Below are 25,000 nucleotides of genomic sequence, written 5' to 3'. Positions count from 1 at the left end.
CATATGTTAAATGAACCCTCCACCTATGGGACGAGACCAAATGGTCTCCCAAATGGAACTCCCTCACAGGCCCCTGGGGGTCCCCGGATCCCCTGGAACTCCCTCAAGGACCCCTGGGGGTCCCCGGACCCCCTGGAACTCCCTCACAGGCCCCTGGGGGTCCCCGGACCCCCTGGAACTCCCTCACAGGCCCCTGGGGGTCCCAGGACCCCCTGGAACTCCCTCAAGGACCCCTGGGGGTCCCCGGACCCCCTGGAACTCCCTCACAGGCCCCTGGGGGTCCCCGGACTCCACTTTGGGAATCCCTGGACTAGAGAAAGGGTTTAAGATGTAATTCCTCCTAGAGTACGACAGAGGGAGACAGAGGGAGACAGAGGGACATTTCACAAGGAAATTAAAATCTTGCCGATGGCCTGCCTGGGGATGGCCGGCCTAGCGGTCCAGGCACCGTGGCTGGTAATCCAGCATGACAGCGTGTCACGGGTTTGAGACCCAGCATGTTTCCATGTCAAGGACCTCCAGAATTTTCTGTATTTGGCCGCCGACCACCATCTGAAAATATGTCCACGCGCTACGTCCGGCCGGGGAAACTCTCCCCCTGTCAGGTGAAAAGAAGCAGCTTGGACTCCTCATGCATAGAAGGAAGCATGAGGTCAGTCCGCTGCCCCCCTCATGTTGGCAGAGGAAGTGTAGCACCCAGGATTACATTAGATAATTGACACTGGGTGAAAAAATGGGTTACAAAATTGTGGGATAAAACCTTAAAGAAAAAAAGAGGGACTATTACCTCCCCCGTAGCGGGATTCGGCGTTGAACCCTCCCCCGTAGCGGGACTTGGTCACTCGTGTTGGAGTCTTAAAGTCTGCAGAGAAAACAAATTGATTCATTAATACAATTTATAATTTAGGCATTTATCAGACACTCTTAACCCATTTTGACCTGATATCAGATTCTAAAAATGTCTTCTACATCCTGACAGTTTTCTGAAAAAGCTATGTTTCTATGTCAGTTGTTCTTTGATTTTTCAAAAATAGCAGACCTACAAGCTCCTACGAGCTTGTAGATCTGATATTTTTCAATAGCTAAAGCATAACATAATGCCAACACAAAAAGGGGTTCCCGCCCCAGAGCGACTTACATTGAGCAAGAACAAAAAGCATGGCAATACATGCGTAAGCTAAGAACGTAACAGTGGAATATCTATATAATGAAAATATAAACTATACTATACTATGCTATTCATATACTATAAAGTGCTATGACTACATAAAATGCAATAGTGCTGTCTACGTAACAAGTCTGTAATAAAATGCAATCTCTAAGTCTACATAAAGTGCTATCTAAGGGGCTCGGGTAAGCAATAATTATGTTAATTAATAATTATGTTAATTAATACAGAACGATAAGATAAATTAATTATTACATTAACACATTTAGACCTGAGAACAGATTCTACAAATGTTTTCTAAATCCTGACAGTTTTCAGAAAACATCCCTATGTTTCTATATCAGTGGTTCTCACAGGGTTAAACCCTATGTTTCTATATCAGTGGTTCTCACAGGGTTAAACCCTATGTTTCTATATCAGTGGTTCTCACAGGGTTAAACCCTATGTTTCTGTATCAGTGGTTCTCACAGGGTTAAACCCTATGTTTCTGTATCAGTGGTTCTCACAGGGTTAAACCCTATGTTTCTGTATCAGTGGTTCTCACAGGGTTAAACCCTATGTTTCTATATCAGTGGTTCTCACAGGGTTAAACCCTATGTTTCTATATCAGTGGTTCTCACAGGGTTAAACCCTATGTTTCTATATCAGTGGTTCTCACAGGGTTAAACCCTATGTTTCTATATCAGTGGTTCTCACAGGGTTAAACCCCATGTTTCTATATCAGTGGTTCTCACAGGGTTAAACCCTATGTTTCTATATCAGTGGTTCTCACAGGGTTAAACCTCATGTTTCTATATCAGTGGTTCTCACAGGGTTAAACCCTATGTTTCTATATCAGTGGTTCTCACAGGGTTAAACCCTATGTTTCTGTATCAGTGGTTCTCACAGGGTTAAACCCTATGTTTCTATATCAGTGGTTCTCACAGGGTTAAACCCTATGTTTCTATATCAGTGGTTCTCACAGGGTTAAACCCTATGTTTCTATATCAGTGGTTCTCAAACTATTCCATGTCAAGGACCCCATAAACCATAAATGATATGTAATTGGCCACCGACCCTCATACGTTGTTGAAAAATATGTTGTTCCAGGAACCCAGGGACCCCCCCCCCCCCCCCCGTAGCAAAGATTTTCACATCAAGGGACATTATTTATTTATTCAGCATCTGAGCCACGGACCACCATTTGATGACATTTAGCCTCTCAGACCCATTTGAGCCACGGACCACCATTTGATGACATTTAGCCTCTCAGACCCATTTGAGCCACGGACCACCATTTGATGATATTTAGCCATCTGCATTAGTTAATTTACAATAAGTCTACACAATTAGAGAATGTAGAATTGTTATTTTGATCAACGTTTGCCTGTTATCTCTCCTAACATCATGTTCTCTCTCCTAATGGTACCAACATCATGTTATCTCTCCTAATGATACCAACATCATGTTATCTCTCCTAATGGTACCAACAACATGTTATCTCTCCTAATGATACCAACATCATGTTATCTCTCCTAATGGTACCAACACCATGTTATCTCTCCTAATGGTACCAACATCATGTTATCTCTCCTAATGGTACCAACATCATGTTATCTCTCCTAATGGTACCAACATCATGGTATCTCTCCTAATGGTACCGACACCATGTTATCTCTCCTAATGGTACCAACATCATGTTATCTCTCCTAACATCATGTTATCTCTCCTAATGGTACCGACACCATGTTATCTCTCCTAATGGTACCAACATCATGTTATCTCTCCTAACATCATGTTATCTCTCCTAATGGTACCAACACCATGTTATCTCTCCTAATGGTACCAACACCATGTTATCTCTCCTAATGGTACCGACATCATGTTATCTCTCCTAATGGTACCAACACCATGTTATCTCTCCTAATGGTACCAACATCATGTTATCTCTCCTAATGGTACCAACATCATGTTATCTCTCCTAATGATACCAACATCATGTTATCTCTCCTAATGGTACCAACACCATGTTATCTCTCCTAATGGTACCAACATCATGTTATCTCTCCTAATGGTACCGACATCATGTTATCTCTCCTAATGGTACCAACATCATGTTATCTCTCCTAATGGTACCAACAACATGTTATCTCTCCTAATGGTACCAACATCATGTTATCTCTCCTAATGGTACCAACACCATGTTATCTCTCCTAATGGTACCAACATCATGTTATCTCTCCTAATGGTACCAACATCATGTTATCTCTCCTAATGGTACCAACATCATGGTATCTCTCCTAATGGTACCGACACCATGTTATCTCTCCTAATGGTACCAACATCATGTTATCTCTCCTAACATCATGTTATCTCTCCTAATGGTACCAACATCATGTTATCTCTCCTAACGGTACCAACACCATGTTATCTCTCCTAACATCATGTTATCTCTCCTAATGGTACCAACATCATGTTATCTCTCCTAACGGTACCAACACCATGTTATCTCTCCTAACGGTACCAACACCATGTTATCTCTCCTAATGGTACCAACATCATGGTATCTCTCCTAATGGTACCAACATCATGTTATCTCTCCTAAATCCTAATGGTACCAACATCATGTTATCTCTCCTAAATCCTAATGGTGCCAACATCATGTTGTCTCTCCTAATGGTACCAACATCATGTTATCTCTCCTAATGGTACCAACACCATGTTATCTCTCCTAATGGTACCGACACCATGTTATCTCTCCTAATGGTACCGACATCATGTTATCTCTCCTAATGGTACCGACATCATGTTATCTCTCCTAATGGTACCGACATCATGTTATCTCTCCTAATGGTACCGACATCATGTTATCTCTCCTAATGGTACCGACATCATGTTATCTCTCCTAATGGTACCGACATCATGTTATCTCTCCTAATGGTACCAACACCATGTTATCTCTCCTAATGGTACCGACACCATGTTATCTCTCCTAATGGTACCGACATCATGTTATCTCTCCTAATGGTACCGACATCATGTTATCTCTCCTAATGGTACCGACATCATGTTATCTCTCCTAATGGTACCGACATCATGTTATCTCTCCTAATGGTACCGACATCATGTTATCTCTCCTAATGGTACCGACATCATGTTATCTCTCCTAATGGTACCGACATCATGTTATCTCTCCTAATGGTACCGACATCATGTTATCTCTCCTAATGGTACCGACATCATGTTATCTCTCCTAATGGTACCGACACCATGTTATCTCTCCTAATGGTACCGACACCATGTTATCTCTCCTAATGGTACCGACACCATGTTATCTCTCCTAATGGTACCGACATCATGTTATCTCTCCTAATGGTACCGACATCATGTTATCTCTCCTAATGGTACCAACATCATGTTATCTCTCCTAATGGTACCGACATCATGTTATCTCTCCTAATGGTACCAACACCATGTTATCTCTCCTAATGGTACCAACATAATGTTATCTCTCCTAATGGTACCAACACCATGTTATCTCTCCTAATGGTACCAACACCATGTTATCTCTCCTAATGGTACCGACATCATGTTATCTCTCCTAATGGTACCAACATCATGTTATCTCTCCTAATGGTACCGACACCATGTTATCTCTCCTAATGGTACCGACATCATGTTATCTCTCCTAATGGTACCAACATCATGTTATCTCTCCTAATGGTACCAACATCATGTTATCTCTCCTAATGGTACCAACATCATGTTATCTCTCCTAATGGTACCAACATCATGTTATCTCTCCTAATGGTACCAACATCATGTTATCTCTCCTAATGGTACCAACATCATGTTATCTCTCCTAATGGTACCAACACCATGTTATCTCTCCTAATGGTACCAACATAATGTTATCTCTCCTAATGGTACCAACATCAACACAACATGGAACTGTGGACAACATCTCAACTATTTTAATTTCAAGGACCCCCAGTTTGACCTGCATTATTCTACGGACCCCCATTTAATGGCATTTCTATCTCTGAGACTCCAACTTATATTGTAAAATCAATGTTAATTTAACTCTGTGTACAAATGGAACTAAGGGTCCATTTGGTTCCATTTGTTACACTCTCAGAGTTACAGACCCATAAGGGTCCATTTGTACACTCTCAGAGTTACAGACCCATAAGGGTCCATTTGGTTCCATTTGTACACTCAGAGTTACAGAACTTTAGAGTCCATTTGGTTCCAAACTATCATTTATCTGGGGACCCCCTGGAACTCCCTCAGGGACCCCCTGGAACTCCCTCAGGGACCCCCTGGAACTCCCTCAGGGACCCCCCGTTGGGAACCACTGTAAATAGAGTATAGAGTATTTCTACTCACCTGCTGTTGTAGAGTCCACAGCAACACACACATCTGGCTGAATGTGTGTGTGTGGAGATCTGATGAGTGTGTGTGGAGATCTGATGAGTGTGTGTGGAGATCTACTGTGTGTGTCTTGTTGCTGTGTGTGTGGAGATCTAATAGATCTTCTACTCAGTCTGTTGGCTCTGCCGCTGCTCATAGTGACCTAAACTAAACGAACTACAAACTGACGTATAGAGACTACAAGCTGACGTCACAACAACGCATCATGGAACGCGACATCATTTGGTTGAATGCAGCTTTTTGTGTTCATGAAATTAATCTTTGTTTGGTTGTTTTAGATCTTCTTCTAAAAGACGTATTTTCAAACAGCCCGCCGCCATCTTGTTTTCATCCCACAATGCATTTCGGCTGGCGGGCAGGTTGGATGCAGTGGGTTGCCACATTGTGTGAGAGAAACAAGCAACCAGGTACATGAAAAAACAAGCCCAAAAGAAGCCTAACTACTAGGCTATTTGAAACTAGCAGATCTACAAGCTCTCAATGCGTCGCATTTGCGACGCGTTGAGAGCTTGTAGATCTGCTACTTTCAAAAACAATCATGGAAAAAAATAAATGTGACAATTTTTTTTTAACAACACAAATTGATTGATTGATTGATTGATTGATTGATTGATTGAAATATGTATTAACAGTTTGCAGAATTACAGTACATTTCAAGCACAAACTCAATACAAAGACTGTTAACTGTGAGTGGACGACCCTGAATAAAGCATTACACTCAAGGGCACCATACGTGCAATTCGAAACTGGCCTCTAATCTGAATGCCCCAGGGCCGGATTAACACCTCTGAGGGCCCCTGGGCACTGAAGCTCGAAGGGCTTATGCCGGTTTTATGCGTTATATTGGCCTATTTCCAGTCGCCTACCCCCCCCCCCCCCCCCCCCCCCCAGAGTGACAGCCAATCTAGCGTGCCCAAGGGCCCCTGGGCACGTGCCCAAAGTGCCCATATGGTAGATCTTTTCCCTTTTTACCTCCTTTATGATGAATTCCGTTTCTGTTCTCTGACTATATAGAAGTGTCTATCTGTACGTCTCTAAATGTTTTGATGAATTGAACATGGTGGACCCTCTTGTAAACAAGTGTAATGCTTAATTGGGTCGTCCACTCACAGTTAACAGCCTTTGTATTGAGTTTGTGCTTGAAATGTACTGTAATTCTGCAAACTGTTAATAAATATTTCAATCAATCAAAAAAAAACTTGTTTACAAGAGGGTCCACCTTGTTCAATTCATCAAAACATTTAGAGACGTACAAATAGACACTTCTATATAATCAAAGAACAGAACAGGAATTCATCATAAGGGAGGTAAAAAAGGGAAAAGAAACATATACAGTGAGGGGAAAAGGGGGGGGGGGGGCAGTGGGGGGGACTCACATAATTTCCCCGCCCCCTTTCCACGCCCCCTTTCGGAGCTAGTGGTGATAGCGTGACGTCACTCCATAGACACTACATGTTAACAGAGGTCATTTAAGAAGTCTACAACTTTTGTTTTCTCAAGGTAAGGTTTGTTCTATCTGTTCGAGCTGATTTACCATCTTGTTTGCTTCATAATAATATTGGTCTGTCACATTTTTACATTAGGAAATGTACTTAGATTCTCCAGAGAAAAAAACGTGTAAATGCTAATGTTAAATGACACCACTAGCTAGCGGAAAGGGGGCGTGGAAAGGGGGCTCTATCTCACAGCCCCCTTTCCACGCCCACTACTGTAACAGAGTATTTATTCATTACACTATTACTACTGTAACAGAGTATTTATTCATTACACTATTACTACTGTAACAGAGTATTTATTCATTACACTATTACTACTGTAACAGAGTATTTATTCATTACACTATTACTACTGTAATATAGTAAATAGCTCTTAATCTTGTAGATCTGATGTGGAGAATGTAGAATGTGGAGGTTCTTCACGTGGAGATTTAAACAGCATTAGAAAACAAGCCCAAATAAACAACTACACTTTAGAAAACAAGCCCCAAAAAAACGCAACCCGCAACTACCAATATTTATAAGCAATGTTACAGACAAGCCCAAAGTCGCTTATAATAAGCAGACATGGCAACACTGGCAGGATGTTGTTGGGTTGTTGGGGAGTGTTCGAGGGCGTCGTGGTTGCGCCGCACACTGCGCATGCGTGGCCGTTGTTGTTGTTGTTGGAGAGTGAAAGCTGCGCAGCATTTTATCATTTATCTAACTTCTGTTTGATTTGAAGAACTAAATATAGTAATATTATTAAAAATTACAGTTTTTTTTTTTTTACACAAAATCAAATGTTCTTATGGTCATTGATTGATTGATTGATTAACAGTTTGCAGAAGGCTATAACGACACACTGATAAAGCATCACAACAGGGTCCAGCATGCTCAATTCATCAGACGAACAAACAAATATACACTTCTATATAAAACAATAAAACAGGAGATCATGGAAGGAGGTAAAACGGGGGGAAATAAACATGTACAGAAAAAATTTATATTTTTTTTACGAGGGGCCAGTTTTGAATAGACCGATCTCACAGCCCTTCCACGCCCCCTTTCCTGACCTAGTGGTGTTGACGTGACGTCACTCCATAGACATTACATGTTAAAAGACCTACATTCAGAAGCCATAAACAACACTTTTTCTGAAGGTAAACTTTATTCTATTTGGTTTAGCGGTCTTAACCTCTTGTTTTTTAACATTTTAACATTTGGAAAGGGCTTTAAATGGTGCAGAGAAAGCAGGTAGGGATGTAGCTCTGGTAAGGACCAGGTACGTCCTGGCCAGTCCAGCCCTGGTGATGTATTGCCATGCTTTTTGTTCTTGCTTAATGTAAATTGCTCTGGATTAAGAGTGTTTGATAAATGGCTAATTATTGTAAATTGTAGTAATAGTGTAATGAATAAATACTCTGTTACAGTAGTAATAGTGTAATGAATAAATACTGTTACAGTAGTAATAGTGTAATGAATAAATACTCTGTTACAGTAGTAATATAAATACTCTGTTACAGTAGTAATATAAATACTCTGTTACAGTAGTAATATCAGTACAAGTAAACGTACAGAAGTATTGCCATCGAAATGTACTTTAAAGGGATAGTTCAGCATTTTTTTTAATCCCTGGCTAATAAGACAAAAATGCCTTAAACTCTATACCATATTTGGACAAAAAGTGACTTTAGTAGACTAAAATCTTGTGCACGTGCACACGCACACGCACACACACACACACACACACACACACACACACACACACACAGAGAGAATCAATGATTTTCTTTTATTATTATAAATTAAAGACACATTTTACAGTATGACATTTTCAACATGAATCACACACATCATCCAATGACATGTACAGGAAGTCAGCAGGCAACACGCCCATATTTGGCTCAAGGACACAGATTGTCTTTGAGACTAGAGTTAGAGGTACGCATACCTGGCAGATAACGCCCTATAGCTGGGGGGGTCCGAATATGTTCTTACCTAGCGCATAACGTCCCATAGCTGGGGGGCACAAATATGTTCGTACCTAGCGCATAACGTCCCATAGCCGGGGGGCACGAATATGTTCGTATCTAGCAGATAACGTCCCATAGTTGGGGGGTACAAACATATTCCTACTTAGCAGAGAAAGAATGAATATATTTTGATGCGAAATATTTTTTATGGTATATTTTACATTTTGTTTAGTGATGGTTGGACAGATGTCGGGTTTAGTCCAAAGCGCACACGCATCGGAAAATAAAGATCTCATTAGCATAAACGATGACGTCATCAGAAGCCCGGGTCCCACATGATCTTCTGCTGCGTTTCTATTGGCTCGTAGCAGACGATGACGTCACCGGGCGAGAAGGTGATGTCATCATCGGCGACCGACAGGCCGCATTCCATCCCGCTCTTCACTGATTGGACGTCGTCCTTGTGATGCTTCAGCGCCACCAGAGAGCCTAAAGGAATAGATTACATTCAGTCATCAATAGATTACATTCAGTCATCAATAGATTACATTCAGTCATCAATAGATTACATTCAGTCATCAATAGATTAAAAACGGGTGTGATTTTTAATCACACCCGTGTGAAGTGAGCGGCGCTCTTTCATCAATGTCGATTTGCTCAGACACATATGACGTAAATTCCAGATTTTTCCTGCCCGTCCGGGGAATCAAACCGGTAACAAGGGCGCGCCTCTAACTAGGGATGGGTATCGTTGGGATTTTTGTGAATCCGGTACCGGTACCGGTTCTGCTTATCGATTCCGGTCGCAGTTGAAAAATCAACTGCGACGGAACGGAACGGAACGGAACGGAACGGAACGGGCTGCGATGGAACGGGCTGCGATGGAACGGGCTGCGATGGAACGGGCTGCGACGGAACGGGCTGCGATGGAACGGGCTGGAACGGAACGGAACGGAACGGAACGGAACGGAACGGAACGGAACGGCTGCGATGCCATTATTGTTTCTTTAAAAAATACAAAAAAACACTGCCTAGCGCGAGGCCCTGTGGCACCATTGGCACTACCCAAAAAGCGGCCCTGCACACACACACACACACACACACACACACACACACACACACACACACACACACACACACACACACACACACACACACACACACACACACACACACACACACACACACACACACACACACACACACACACACACTTGCTCTATATTTGCTCTATATGTGCGTGTGTAGAATTGGTTATTTTCACATACAGAAGTAAGTCTTTCCTTTTCCATGTCACGGACAGAAGTGATTCCTTTCCTTTTCCAACTGCTTGCGTTGGGAGTGCAGACACAGCCATTAATTAGCAACTCTGTACAGCCGTGAGACTCTGCCTTTGATGTGCGTGCGGCCGTTCACTGATCACTCAGCTGCGTGTGATTGTCTCACTGATTGACTGGCTGAAGCGCAAACATTATCCCCAAACGATCCCCCCACCCCCCACGTCCCCCGTCTGCATAGAGAGAAAGAGATGCTCGCAGCAGCTACTCCTTACAACAGTGTTTCACCGGATTTTGATGTTAAATAAATAAATAATTAGCACGTGACTGCGCACATCTGTAGGAACCGATAGTTAGAACCGAAATTGAATTAATGTAATGGGTAACTGGTACCCAAGCATGTTCGGTTCGGTACCTGCTTGGTCCCGAGTTTCGGGACCCACCCCTACCTCTAACCCTTAGGCCACCGCTGCCCAAAATAACTGGTTCTAGAACAGAGCCCTGAGGAACTCCCTACCTTCCCACAGTAAAGTCCCTCCCCTGGTCAGTCTGAAGGTCATCTTGCGGTCCAGAAGTCCTTTATGAACTCGACATCCCGCCACGACCACCTTCTTCTTCCCCGTGGTCACCTCGAACATGGCCAGGACGGACGCCTCCCCTGGTGGACGACACCAGAACAACAACCACAACAGATCTTTAGCACATTTAGACCCGATGACGATTCTACAAATGTTTTCTGAAGAACCACCTATGCTTCTATTCAGTGGTGCTGAACCTTTTACATGTCAAGGACCCCCAGAATTATCTGTATTTGGCCCCGGACCCCCATCTGAAAATATGTTGTTCCAGGCACCCCCTCATGAAGCAAAGATTTGAGTTAAAAACGTTCACTCTGAAAGAATATATATTCAAAGATTTGCACCACATTTTCACGATAAAAAAAAAAAAATCAGATCTACAAGCTCGTAGCGCGGTACTCGGTGCCGCGATATGAACTTGTAGATCTTTAGCTATTGAAAAATAGCAAATCTACAAGCTCATAGCGCGGCACCGAGTGCCGCGCTATGAGCTTGTAGATGTTGTTGTTTTTGTTGTTACCTCTGTAAAGCCCCTCTGTAAAGCCCCTCTGTAAAGCCCCTCTGTAAAGCCCCTCTGTAAAGCCCCTCTGTAAAGCCCCTCTGTAAAGCCCCTCTGTAAAGCCCCCCCCATGTAAAGCGTCTTTGGGTACTCAGAAAAGCGCTATATAAGTTTGAGATATTATTATTATTATTAGATCTGCCATTTTTCAACAGCTAAAGTATAACATAATGCTTAAAACACCAAAAGGGGTTCCCGCCCAGGATGGGTTTGTCAAATAAAAATCACACCCGTGTGAAGTGAGGGGCGCTCTTGTCATCGTACATCAATTTATGTTATCATCATTTTAACCGTGATACAACTGTTTAATTTACATCATATTTAGCGGAATTATCAGCTCTTATCATACATCATCATGCATCATCCCATACTGGCCAATCAGATTGCCTGTTGCCTGTGATTGGTTAATTCTGGCCAATCAGAATGCCTGTTGGTTAGCCGATTTGCTCGTTTACATAATGACATAAACTTTCCCTTCAATGTCAACGGCGTTTAATGGCGTGGAATTCTGACGTCATTTCGCCGCTCATCGTCAATATGGCAAAACTTGAGACGTGTGGGGGCAAAAGCTGGGGCTCAGAAATCACACCTGTGTGAAGTGAGCGGTGCAGGCTGCTAGTTATAGTGCTCATGGTGAATGGCCTTTTAAGGCTGCTCAACAGCGCCACTTAAGGTCAGCCAGCGGTACTGCAGCTGTTCCTACCCCAAACAGACATACTATGACGTAATAAAGGTGTAATCTGTACCCAGTATATTCTCCGTGACCACCAGGGGCAGTATGTAATACAAGGTGTAATGTGTACCCAGTATATTCTCCGTGACCACCAGGGGGCAGTATATGTAATACAAGGTGTATTGTGTACCCAGTATATTCTCCGTGACCACCAGGGGGCAGTATATGTAATACAAGGTGTATTGTGTACCCAGTATATTCTCCGTGACCACCAGGGGGCAGTATATGTAATACAAGGTGTATTGTGTACCCAGTATATTCTCCGTGACCACCAGGGGGCAGTATATGTAATACAAGGTGTAATGTGTACCCAGGATATTCTCCGTGACCACCAGGGGCAGTATGTAATACAAGGTGTAATGTGTACCCAGGATATTATCCGTGACCACCAGGGGGCAGTATGTAATAAAAAGAGTAATGTGTACCCAGGATATTCTCTGTGACCACCAGGGGGCAGTATGTAATAAAAGGAGTAATGTGTACCCAGGATATTCTCCGTGACCACCGGGGGCAGTATGTAATAAAAGGAGTAATGTGTACCCAGGATATTATCCGTGACCACCAGGGGGCAGTATGTAATAAAAGGTGTAATCTGTACCCAGGATATTATCCGTGACCACCGGGGGCAGTATGCTGCTCAGCTGGTCCTTCAGCTCGTCGATCAGTTTGTAGATGACCTTGTGGAGTTTCACCGGAACGCCCTTCTTCAGCGCCATCTGCTGGACGTGCTTGTTGATCGACACGTTGAAGCCATAGATGGAGCCTGAAGGGGTTAAAAATTAAATAAACATATTCATTCATGTTAATTATGGTGAAAATAAAAATCACACCCGTGTGAAGTGAAGGGTGCTCGTATCATCCGTACTAGCCTGGTTAATAAACCAGACCGAATCAGCCGTTGGCAAAAAAAAGTTGCCTACCAGCGGATTTCGGTCTGGCGAGGCTCAGTAGCACGCCTCTTTCCTACAATCGAGAACAGGTCGGACCAATCGGGACACGGTATGCAATATGGGCGGGCTTTGGTACAGTGACGTTCAATGCTTGAGACTTTTGACTGACAGTAGCTCTGACCAATTGCGTCAAAGAGAAAATGTTTGAACCCGCCCCCCGGGAAATGAAATCCAAGTGGAGCCAGCCCAGACTGATATACCGCGACAGTGTTGTGTGATATTAGTCTGGCTTATTAGCCAGGCTACATCCGTACATCATCATGACATATAATTGACACTTTTTGCTCTATGACGCAAAACACTATGACGTAAAATTATCCATTTATTGTCAATTTAGTTTTTTTTGAGTGGTGTAAACCACTCCTACAACTGGCTTTGTTAGTGCAGAAAAAATGAGCATGGTTGCTATGTTCACCCTGTTCACCCGGGTGTGATTTCATACAACTGGCTTTGTTAGTGCAGAAAAAATGAGCATGGTTGCTATGTTCACCCGGGTGTGATTTCATTACGTCAGACATGATTTAATTACGTCAGACAGGCTAAGACCTTACACCACTCAGTTCACACGGGTGTGATTTTTTATGTTGTGATTCAAATCTTTGAATATATATTCATTCACAGCGAACGTTTTAAACTCCCCTGTCAATCAAAATGCTCAATCAGAGATTGCCGAATGCACTTTATTGACTAAACTGCACTTTATCAAGGGAATGTGTGCAATATCTCTATTTTGTATGTTTCATGGTGTTTTTCTTATGTGAACGTGTATGTTATTTGTATGCAGCTGTGACTCCGTCTCCAAGACAAATTTATCCCAAGGGAGACAAATAAAGACAACCTTGAACCTTGAAACTCAAATCTATAATTCTTTCACAGCGAACGTTTTAAACTCAAATCTTTGCTTCTGGGAGTTCATTGGGGGGTGCTAGCCCCTCCTGTATCCAGCGTTTGGTTACCGTCCACAAACACTTCGTCCTACACGAACATTAAGTTCCCATATTGACAATGAATGGAGAATTGTACGTCACAGTGTCTGAGCAAATAGACAATGTCTATTATATGTCACGATGATATCCGTCATCATCCAAAGTGGTCCCCCTCCATTTGAATGGATGGGATCGAAAATCTCAATCTCAATGTGGTAACTCTTCTATTCGATGGCTCTGAAGTGGGCCAGAGCCTTCGAATAGAAGAGTTGTGACATTGAGGGGGCAGAAACCGAGCGCTCAGAGCACTGTTCATGCAGCCTGAACTGAGACAAGCTGGAGTTGGAAATACATTGTTTTCAACGAGGGCGGCGCAAATAAGAGCTATTTTAAGCATGTGTGCAACATGACAACTGTTTTAAAGTATCTTTAATGTTTATGTTGTATTATTACTACAAAACAATCTAAAATAAAGGGATTTAAGATCATTAAAGCTGGGCTGTTGCCGGCTGGGTCTAATGCATATCTGCCTCTTCCGGTCCAGGACTTGTCCCAGTTGGATGTCCCCATTCTCAATAGAAGTCTATGTAGGAGAGCCTCCATTGGACTGAAGCCAATAGAAGACTATGTAGGAGAGCCTCCATTGGACTGAAGCCAATAGAAGTCTATGTAGGAGAGCCTCCATTGGACTGAAGCTTATAGAAGTCTATGTAGGAGAGCCTCCATTGGACTGAAGCTTATAGAAGTCTATGTAGGAGAGCCTCCATTGGACTGAAGCCTATAGAAGTCTATGTAGGAGAGCCTCCATTGGACTGAAGCCAATAGAAGTCTATGTAGGAGAGCCTCCATTGGACTGAAGCCTATAGAAGTCTATGTAGGAGAGCCTCCATTGGACTGAAGCCAATAGAAGTCTATGTAGGAGAGCCTCCATTGGACTGAAGCCAATAGAAGTCTATGTAGGAGAGCCTCCATTGGACTGAAGCCAATAGAAGTATATGTAGGAGAGCCTCCATTGGACTGAAGCCAATAGAAGTCTATGTAGGAGAGCCTCCATTGGACTGAAGCCAATAGAAGTCTATGTAGGAGAGCCTCCATTGGACTGAAGCCTATAGAAGTCTATGTAGGAGAGCCTCCATTGGACTGAAGCCAATAGAAGTATATGTAGGAGAGCCTCCATTGGACTGAAGCCAATAGAAGTCTATGTAGGAGAGCCTCCATTGGACTGAAGCCAATAGAAGTCTATGTAGGAGAGCCTCCATTGGACTGAAGCTTATAGAAGTCTATGTAGGAGAGCCTCCATTGGACTGAAGCCTATAGAAGTCTATGTAGGAGAGCCTCCATTGGACTGAAGCCAATAGAAGTCTATGTAGGAGAGCCTCCATTGGACTGAAGCCAATAGAAGTCTATGTAGGAGAGCCTCCATTGGACTGAAGCTTATAGAAGTCTATGTAGGAGAGCCTCCATTGGACTGAAGCCAATAGAAGTATATGTAGGAGAGCCTCCATTGGACTGAAGCCAATAGAAGTCTATGTAGGAGAGCCTCCATTGGACTGAAGCCAATAGAAGTCTATGTAGGAGAGCCTCCATTGGACTGAAGCCAATAGAAGTCTATGTAGGAGAGCCTCCATTGGACTGAAGCCAATAGGAGTCTATGTAGGAGAGCCTCCATTGGACTGAAGCCTATAGAAGTATATGTAGGAGAGCCTCCATTGGACTGAAGCCAATAGAAGTCTATGTAGGAGAGCCTCCATTGGACTGAAGCCAATAGAAGTCTATGTAGGAGAGCCTCCATTGGACTGAAGCCAATAGAAGTCTATGTAGGAGAGCCTCCATTGGACTGAAGCCAATAGAAGTCTATGTAGGAGAGCCTCCATTGGACTGAAGCCAATAGAAGTCTATGTAGGAGAGCCTCCATTGGACTGAAGCCAATAGAAGTCTATGTAGGAGAGCCTCCATTGGACTGAAGCCTATAGAAGTCTATGTAGGAGAGCCTCCATTGGACTGAAGCCAATAGAAGTCTATGTAGGAGAGCCTCCATTGGACTGAAGCCAATAGAAGTCTATGTAGGAGAGCCTCCATTGGACTGAAGCCAATAGAAGTCTATGTAGGAGAGCCTCCATTGGACTGAAGCCAATAAAAGTCTATGTAGGAGAGCCTCCATTGGACTGAAGCCAATAGAAGTCTATGTAGGAGAGCCTCCATTGGACTGAAGCCTATAGAAGTCTATGTAGGAGAGCCTCCATTGGACTGAAGCCAATAGAAGTATATGTAGGAGAGCCTCCATTGGACTGAAGCCAATAGAAGTCTATGTAGGAGAGCCTCCATTGGACTGAAGCCAATAGAAGTCTATGTAGGAGAGCCTCCATTGGACTGAAGCTTATAGAAGTCTATGTAGGAGAGCCTCCATTGGACTGAAGCCTATAGAAGTCTATGTAGGAGAGCCTCCATTGGACTGAAGCCAATAGAAGTCTATGTAGGAGAGCCTCCATTGGACTGAAGCCAATAGAAGTCTATGTAGGAGAGCCTCCATTGGACTGAAGCTTATAGAAGTCTATGTAGGAGAGCCTCCATTGGACTGAAGCCAATAGAAGTATATGTAGGAGAGCCTCCATTGGACTGAAGCCTATAGAAGTCTATGTAGGAGAGCCTCCATTGGACTGAAGCCAATAGAAGTCTATGTAGGAGAGCCTCCATTGGACTGAAGCTTATAGAAGTCTATGTAGGAGAGCCTCCATTGGACTGAAGCCAATAGAAGTATATGTAGGAGAGCCTCCATTGGACTGAAGCCAATAGAAGTCTATGTAGGAGAGCCTCCATTGGACTGAAGCCAATAGAAGTCTATGTAGGAGAGCCTCCATTGGACTGAAGCCAATAGAAGTCTATGTAGGAGAGCCTCCATTGGACTGAAGCCAATAGGAGTCTATGTAGGAGAGCCTCCATTGGACTGAAGCCTATAGAAGTATATGTAGGAGAGCCTCCATTGGACTGAAGCCAATAGAAGTCTATGTAGGAGAGCCTCCATTGGACTGAAGCCAATAGAAGTCTATGTAGGAGAGCCTCCATTGGACTGAAGCCAATAGAAGTCTATGTAGGAGAGCCTCCATTGGACTGAAGCCAATAGAAGTCTATGTAGGAGAGCCTCCATTGGACTGAAGCCAATAGAAGTCTATGTAGGAGAGCCTCCATTGGACTGAAGCCAATAGAAGTCTATGTAGGAGAGCCTCCATTGGACTGAAGCCAATAGAAGTCTATGTAGGAGAGCCTCCATTGGACTGAAGCCTATAGAAGTCTATGTAGGAGAGCCTCCATTGGACTGAAGCCAATAGAAGTCTATGTAGGAGAGCCTCCATTGGACTGAAGCCAATAGAAGTCTATGTAGGAGAGCCTCCATTGGACTGAAGCCAATAGAAGTCTATTGGCTTCCCCTCTCCACCCTCGAGGGGATGGGTGTCTCAGGCTCTGCACTCTCCCTGTTTGCATCCTACCTGACGGGTCGCTCCTACCAGGTGATGCTGAGAGGGTCTGTGTCAGAACCACACAGGCTCACAACTGGGGTTCCCCAAGGCTCGGTTCTGGGTCCTCTTCTTTTCTCTCTCTACACTACATCTCTGGGTGCTGTCATCCACTCCCATGGCTTTTCCTACCACTGCTATGCCGATGACACCCAGCTGATCCTCTCATTCCCCCCCTCTGATACCCAAGTGGAGGCACGCATTGCTGCTTGTCTGGCTGACATCTCGGCGTGGATGTCGACAAACCACCTGAAGCTCAACCTGGACAAGACCGAGCTGATGTTCCTCCCGGGGAAGGGCTGTCCGCACCGAGACATGGCCATCACCATTGATAATGCTGTGGTGACCTCAACTCGGACTGCGAAAAATCTGGGTGTGACCCTGGACGATCAACTGACGTTCTCGGCAAACATCGCATCAGTGACAAGGTCCTGCAGATTCCTCCTCTACAACATCAGGAGGATTCGCCCCTTCCTCACGGAGAAGGCAGCCCAGGTGCTCATCCAGGCTCTCGTCATCTCCCGCCTGGACTACTGCAACTCCCTCCTTGCTGGTGCTCCGGCATCTGCCATCAGACCTCTGGAGCTTGTTCAGAAAGCTGCGGCTCGTCTGGTGTTCAACCGCCCCAAGTTCTCCCACACAACCATCCTTCTCCGTTCTCTACACTGGCTCCCCGTAGCGGCCCGCATCCAGTTCAAAACCCTGGTGTTAGCCTATAGGGCAGTGAAAGGAACAGCTCCTTCCTATCTCCGGGCTATGGTCGATGCCTACACCCCTGCCCGACCACTTCGGTCTGCCACCTCGGGGCGACTGATTGCCTCGTCACTCAAGGGTCCTTCTGGCCGATCCACACGGTCACGACTCTTTTCTGTTCTGGCCCCACAGTGGTGGAATGAACTCCCCACTGATGTTAGGACAGCAGAGTCACTGCCCATATTTCGCCGCAGGTTGAAAACCCACCTCTTCAGGAAACACTACCCTTCCTCTCTGCCTGACCTACTTGTTGTTAACTAGTTGTACGAACGCTTGTTTTCTATTGTTGTATTGTTTATTGGATCTTGTTTAGTCGATACACTTAATTGTTTTAGCTCATGCTCATTTGATTTAGCTATTTTGTCTCATCTGGTTAAGGAAATAGGTAGCTGATATATTGCACTTTTACCTTAGCGCTAGGTATACTCTTGGTTGCTTGTTTTTGCAGAAAATGCACTAAAAACTTCTGGTGATTAGTAGTTTTTGTTCCCTACCTATGTTGAATACACTTATTGTAAGTCGCTTTGGATAAAAGCGTCTGCTAAATGACTGTAATGTAATGTAATGTAATATGTAGGAGAGCCTCCATTGGACTGAAGCCAATAGAAGTCTATGTAGGAGAGCCTCCATTGGACTGAAGCCAATAGAAGTCTATGTAGGAGAGCCTCCATTGGACTGAAGCCTATAGAAGTCTATGTAGGAGAGCCTCCATTGGACTGAAGCCAATAGAAGTATATGTAGGAGAGCCTCCATTGGACTGAAGCCAATAGAAGTCTATGTAGGAGAGCCTCCATTGGACTGAAGCCAATAGAAGTCTATGTAGGAGAGCCTCCATTGGACTGAAGCTTATAGAAGTCTATGTAGGAGAGCCTCCATTGGACTGAAGCCTATAGAAGTCTATGTAGGAGAGCCTCCATTGGACTGAAGCCAATAGAAGTCTATGTAGGAGAGCCTCCATTGGACTGAAGCCAATAGAAGTCTATGTAGGAGAGCCTCCATTGGACTGAAGCTTATAGAAGTCTATGTAGGAGAGCCTCCATTGGACTGAAGCCAATAGAAGTATATGTAGGAGAGCCTCAATTGGACTGAAGCCAATAGAAGTCTATGTAGGAGAGCCTCCATTGGACTGAAGCCAATAGAAGTCTATGTAGGAGAGCCTCCATTGGACTGAAGCCAATAGAAGTCTATGTAGGAGAGCCTCCATTGGACTGAAGCCAATAGGAGTCTATGTAGGAGAGCCTCCATTGGACTGAAGCCTATAGAAGTATATGTAGGAGAGCCTCCATTGGACTGAAGCCAATAGAAGTCTATGTAGGAGAGCCTCCATTGGACTGAAGCCAATAGAAGTCTATGTAGGAGAGCCTCCATTGGACTGAAGCCAATAGAAGTCTATGTAGGAGAGCCTCCATTGGACTGAAGCCAATAGAAGTCTATGTAGGAGAGCCTCCATTGGACTGAAGCCTATAGAAGTCTATGTAGGAGAGCCTCCATTGGACTGAAGCCAATAGAAGTCTATGTAGGAGAGCCTCCATTGGACTGAAGCCAATAGAAGTCTATGTAGGAGAGCCTCCATTGGACTGAAGCCAATAGAAGTCTATGTAGGAGAGCCTCCATTGGACTGAAGCCTATAGAAGTCTATGTAGGAGGAGGGAGATGGGGGAGGAGCCTCCATTGGACTGAAGCCTATAGAAGTCTATGTAGGAGGAGGGAGATGGGGGAGGAGCCTCCATTGGGTTACCTGAGAAGGCGGCGGCCATGTTGATGTCGTTCTCGGACACGTCTCCGACGCCGAAGTGGATCAGCTCCATGGGACAGTCCTGACCCGTCTGGTCCTGACCCGTCTGGTCCTGACCCGTCTGGTCCTGACCCGGATAGCTGTCCAGGATGTTCAGGAGGGTCTCCACCGACCCGTCCACGTCCCCTAGAGACACGCGCACACACACACACACACACACACACACACACACACGCACACACATTTACATCATACATCAACATTTATCATCATGTTTACATCATCATAGAACACAGCATTCTGATTGGCTACCTTTGATGATAAGGGGGAGGGGCTACCTTTTATCTGAGTGGGAGGGGCTACCTTCGATGATGAGTGGGAGGGGCTGATGACGAGTGGGAGGGGCTGATGATGAGGGGGGGGCTACCTTTGATGATGAGTGGGAGGGGCTGATGATGAGGGGGGGGCTACCTTTGATGATGAGTGGGAGGGGCTGATGATGAGGGGGAGGGGCTACCTTTGATGATGAGTGGGAGGGGCTGATGATGAGGGGGAGGTGCTACCTTTGATGACGAGTGGGAGGGGCTGATGATGAGGGGGAGGGGCTGATGATGAGCGGGAGGGGCTGATGATGAGGGGGAGGGGCTACCTTTGATGATGAGTGGGAGGGGCTGATGATGAGGGGAGGGGCTACCTTTGATGAGTGGGAGGGGCTGATGATGAGGGGGAGGGGCTACCTTTGATGATGAGTGGGAGGGGCTGATGACGAGTGGGAGGGGCTACCTTTGATGATGAGCGGGAGGCTCAAGGTGTGGCTCTGGCTCTTCTCGGAGGGCCGCTGGGAGAACCGGTTGGCGCGGTACAGAGCCACCCTCCTCTGCCTCCAGCCCAGGTGAGACAGCGCCTCCCTGTGGCGACGGTACTCCTCCTGGTGCTCCTTCTGCCGGTCCTGGATCAGCGTCACGTCCTCCTGAAGCCTGGCCTGCTCCTCCTCAAAGAGCCTCCACTCCACCACCTCCCTGGCCCTCTGCTGTGGAGACACTTTATTATAGACACACAACGCTGTGTAACACCTCCTCCACTCCACCACCTCCCTGGCCCTCTGCTGTGGAGACACTTTATTATAGACACACAACGCTGTGTAACACCTCCTCCACTCCACCACCTCCCTGGCCCTCTGCTGTGGAGACACTTTATTATAGACACACCACTCTGTGTAACACTTCCTCCACTCCACCACCTCCCTGGCCCTCTGCTGGGGAGACACTTTATTATAGACACACCACTCTGTGTAACACCTCCTCCACTCCACCACCTCCCTGGCCCTCTGCTGGGGAGACACTTTATTATAGACACACCACTCTGTGTAACACCTCCTCCACTCCACCACCTCCCTGGCCCTCTGCTGTGGAGACACTTTATTATAGACACACCACTCTGTGTAACACCTCCTCCACTCCACCACCTCCCTGGCCCTCTGCTGTGGAGACACTTTATTATAGACACACAACGCTGTGTAACACCTCCTCCACTCCACCACCTCCCTGGCCCTCTGCTGTGGAGACACTTTATTATAGACACACAACGCTGTGTAACACCTCCTCCACTCCACCACCTCTCTGCTGTGGAGAGACTTTATTATAGACACACCACTCTGTGTAACACCTCCCTGGCTCTGTGCTGTGGAGACACTTTATTATAGACACACAAGAGAGGTACCTCTGACTCCACCTCCAGGATGTCCTCCCCAGCACCAGGAAGCTCCTTCCATCCAACGATCTCCACGGCGACGCTGGGTGTGGCCTCTGTGACCAGGCGGTTGTGTTCGTCGAACAGGAAGCGGACTTTGGCCCAGGTTTTACCTGCTACCAGGACACACCCCTTACGGAGAGTTCCCCTCTGGACGATGGCTGTGGTGACAGGCCTGGGGACCAATCAGAACACACTTACAGGCCTGGGGACCAATCACAACACACTTACAGGCCTGGGGACCAATCACAACACACTTACAGGCCTGGGGACCAATCACAACACACTTACAGGCCTGGGGACCAATCACAACACACTTACAGGCCTGGGGACCAATCACAACACACTTACAGGCCTGGGGACCAATCACAACACACTTACAGGCCTGGGGACCAATCACAACACACTTACAGGCCTGGGGACCAATCACAACACACTTACAGGCCTGGGGACCAATCACAACACACTTACAGGCCTGGGGACCAATCACAACACACTTACAGGCCTGTGGACCAATCAGAACACACTTACAGGCCTGTGGACCAATCAGAACACACTTACATGCCTGTGGACCAATCAGAACACACTTACAGGCCTGTGGACCAATCAGAACAGACTTTACAACAGAACACATGTCATACAGTCAGCAACGATAACAGCAGAACAACAATAGGGGCGTGGCCCCGAATTATAATTACCCTTGCTCTCATTATAATAATAATGAATAATTAATGAAGTAATTATAATAATATTAACCCTTTCCCCAGGTCATTATAATAATGAATAATTAATGAAGTCATTATAATAATGAATAATTCACAACATCATTATAATAATAATTAATAATTAATGAAGTCATTATATTAATATTAACCCTTTCCCCAGGTCATTATATTAATATTAACCCTTTCCTCAGGTCATTATATTAATATTAACCCTTTCCCCAGGTCATTATAATAATATTAACCCTTTCCCCAGGTCATTATATTAATATTAACCCTTTCCCCAGGTCATTATATTAATATTAACCCTTTCCCCAGGTCATTATATTAATATTAACCCTTTCCCCAGGTCATTATATTAATATTAACCCTTTCCTCAGGTCATTATATTAATATTAACCCTTTCCCCAGGTCATTATATTAATATTAACCCTTTCCCCAGGTCATTATATTAATATTAACCCTTTCCCCAGGTCATTATATTAATATTAACCCTTTCCTCAGGTCATTATATTAATATTAACCCTTTCCCCAGGTCATTATATTAATATTAACCCTTTCCCCAGGTCATTATATTAATATTAACCCTTTCCTCAGGTCATTATATTAATATTAACCCTTTCCCCAGGTCATTATATTAATATTAACCCTTTCCCCAGGTCATTATATTAATATTAACCCATTCCCCAAGTCATTATATTAATATTAACCCTTTCCCCAGGTCATTATAATAATATTAACCCTTTCCCCAGGTCATTATATTAATATTAACCCTTTCCCCAGGTCATTATATTAATATTAACCCTTTCCCCAGGTCATTATATTAATATTAACCCTTTCCCCAGGTCATTATATTAATATTAACCCTTTCCCCAGGTCATTATATTAATATTAACCCTTTCCCCAGGTCATTATATTAATATTAACCCTTTCCCCAGGTCATTATATTAATATTAACCCTTTCCTCAGGTCATTATATTAATATTAACCCTTTCCCCAGGTCATTATAATAATATTAACCCTTTCCCCAGGTCATTATATTAATATTAACCCTTTCCCCAGGTCATTATAATAATATTAACCCTTTCCTCAGGTCATTATATTAATATTAACCCTTTCCCCAGGTCATTATATTAATATTAACCCTTTCCTCAGGTCATTATAATAATATTAACCCTTTCCCCAGGTCATTATATTAATATTAACCCTTTCCCCAGGTCATTATATTAATATTAACCCTTTCCCCAGGTCATTATATTAATATTAACCCTTTCCCCAGGTCATTATATTAATATTAACCCTTTCCTCAGGTCATTATATTAATATTAACCCTTTCCCCAGGTCATTATAATAATATTAACCCTTTCCCCAGGTCATTATATTAATATTAACCCTTTCCCCAGGTCATTATATTAATATTAACCCTTTCCTCAGGTCATTATAATAATATTAACCCTTTCCCCAGGTCATTATATTAATATTAACCCTTTCCCCAGGTCATTATATTAATATTAACCCTTTCCTCAGGTCATTATAATAATATTAACCCTTTCCCCAGGTCATTATATTAATATTAACCCTTTCCCCAGGTCATTATATTAATATTAACCCTTTCCCCAGGTCATTATATTAATATTAACCCTTTCCCCAGGTCATTATATTAATATTAACCCTTTCCCCAGGTCATTATATTAATATTAACCCTTTCCCCAGGTCATTATATTAATATTAACCCTTTCCCCAGGTCATTATATTAATATTAACCCTTTCCTCAGGTCATTATAATAATATTAACCCTTTCCCCAGGTCATTATATTAATATTAACCCTTTCCCCAGGTCATTATATTAATATTAACCCTTTCCCCAGGTCATTATATTAATATTAACCCATTCCCCAAGTCATTATATTAATATTAACCCTTTCCCCAGGTCATTATAATAATATTAACCCTTTCCCCAGGTCATTATATTAATATTAACCCTTTCCCCAGGTCATTATATTAATATTAACCCTTTCCCCAGGTCATTATATTAATATTAACCCTTTCCCCAGGTCATTATATTAATATTAACCCTTTCCCCAGGTCATTATATTAATATTAACCCTTTCCCCAGGTCATTATATTAATATTAACCCTTTCCCCAGGTCATTATATTAATATTAACCCTTTCCCCAGGTCATTATATTAATATTAACCCATTCCCCAAGTCATTATATTAATATTAACCCTTTCCCCAGGTCATTATAATAATATTAACCCTTTCCCCAGGTCATTATATTAATGTTAACCCTTTCCCCAGGTCATTATAATAATATTAACCCTTTCCCCAGGTCATTATATTAATATTAACCCTTTCCCCAGGTCATTATAATAATATTAACCCTTTCCCCAGGTCATTATATTAATATTAACCCTTTCCCCCAGGTCATTATATTAATATTAACCCATTCCCCAAGTCATTATATTAATAT

General features: G+C 43.8%; 2 protein-coding genes across 6 annotated transcripts in view; both read right to left on the bottom strand.

The window, feature by feature from the left end:
* The window catches only part of etaa1a (ETAA1 activator of ATR kinase a), a 36,118-nt gene extending 30,227 nt beyond the window's left edge, over positions 1-5,891 (bottom strand). For all 3 annotated transcript variants that reach the window (XM_079499107.1, XM_079499109.1, XM_079499108.1), the window contains exons 1-2: positions 5,537-5,891; positions 788-862 (exon numbers count right to left, since the gene is read on the bottom strand). In XM_079499107.1, the coding sequence (XP_079355233.1) occupies positions 788-862; positions 5,537-5,717 (256 nt within the window). In that variant the 5' untranslated portion in view covers positions 5,718-5,891. The remainder of the gene's footprint in view (positions 1-787; positions 863-5,536) is intronic.
* Positions 5,892-8,847: 2,956 nt separating this feature from the next.
* The window catches only part of LOC306921540 (translation initiation factor IF-2, mitochondrial-like), a 39,984-nt gene continuing 23,831 nt past the window's right edge, over positions 8,848-25,000 (bottom strand). The window contains exons 9-15 of one of the 3 annotated variants that reach the window (XM_079498708.1): positions 21,775-21,979; positions 20,839-21,085; positions 20,191-20,241; positions 20,059-20,160; positions 12,778-12,942; positions 10,827-10,967; positions 8,849-9,521 (exon numbers count right to left, since the gene is read on the bottom strand). In XM_079498708.1, coding sequence (XP_079354834.1) covers positions 9,349-9,521; positions 10,827-10,967; positions 12,778-12,942; positions 20,059-20,160; positions 20,191-20,241; positions 20,839-21,085; positions 21,775-21,979 — 1,084 coding nt within the window. In that variant the 3' untranslated portion in view covers positions 8,849-9,348. Of the gene's footprint in view, positions 9,522-10,826; positions 10,968-12,777; positions 12,943-20,058; positions 20,242-20,838; positions 21,086-21,774; positions 21,980-25,000 lie in introns of all 3 variants that reach the window. The other 2 variants (XM_079498709.1, XM_079498707.1) reach the window with 2 other exon arrangements.

The sequence above is a fragment of the Electrona antarctica genome (assembly GCF_951216825.1).
Source record: "Electrona antarctica genome assembly, chromosome: 4".
NCBI classification, from domain to species: Eukaryota; Metazoa; Chordata; class Actinopteri; order Myctophiformes; family Myctophidae; genus Electrona; species Electrona antarctica.
The sequence above is the reverse complement of the archived record's forward strand: the minus strand, read 5'-3'. Positions and strand labels throughout refer to the sequence as shown.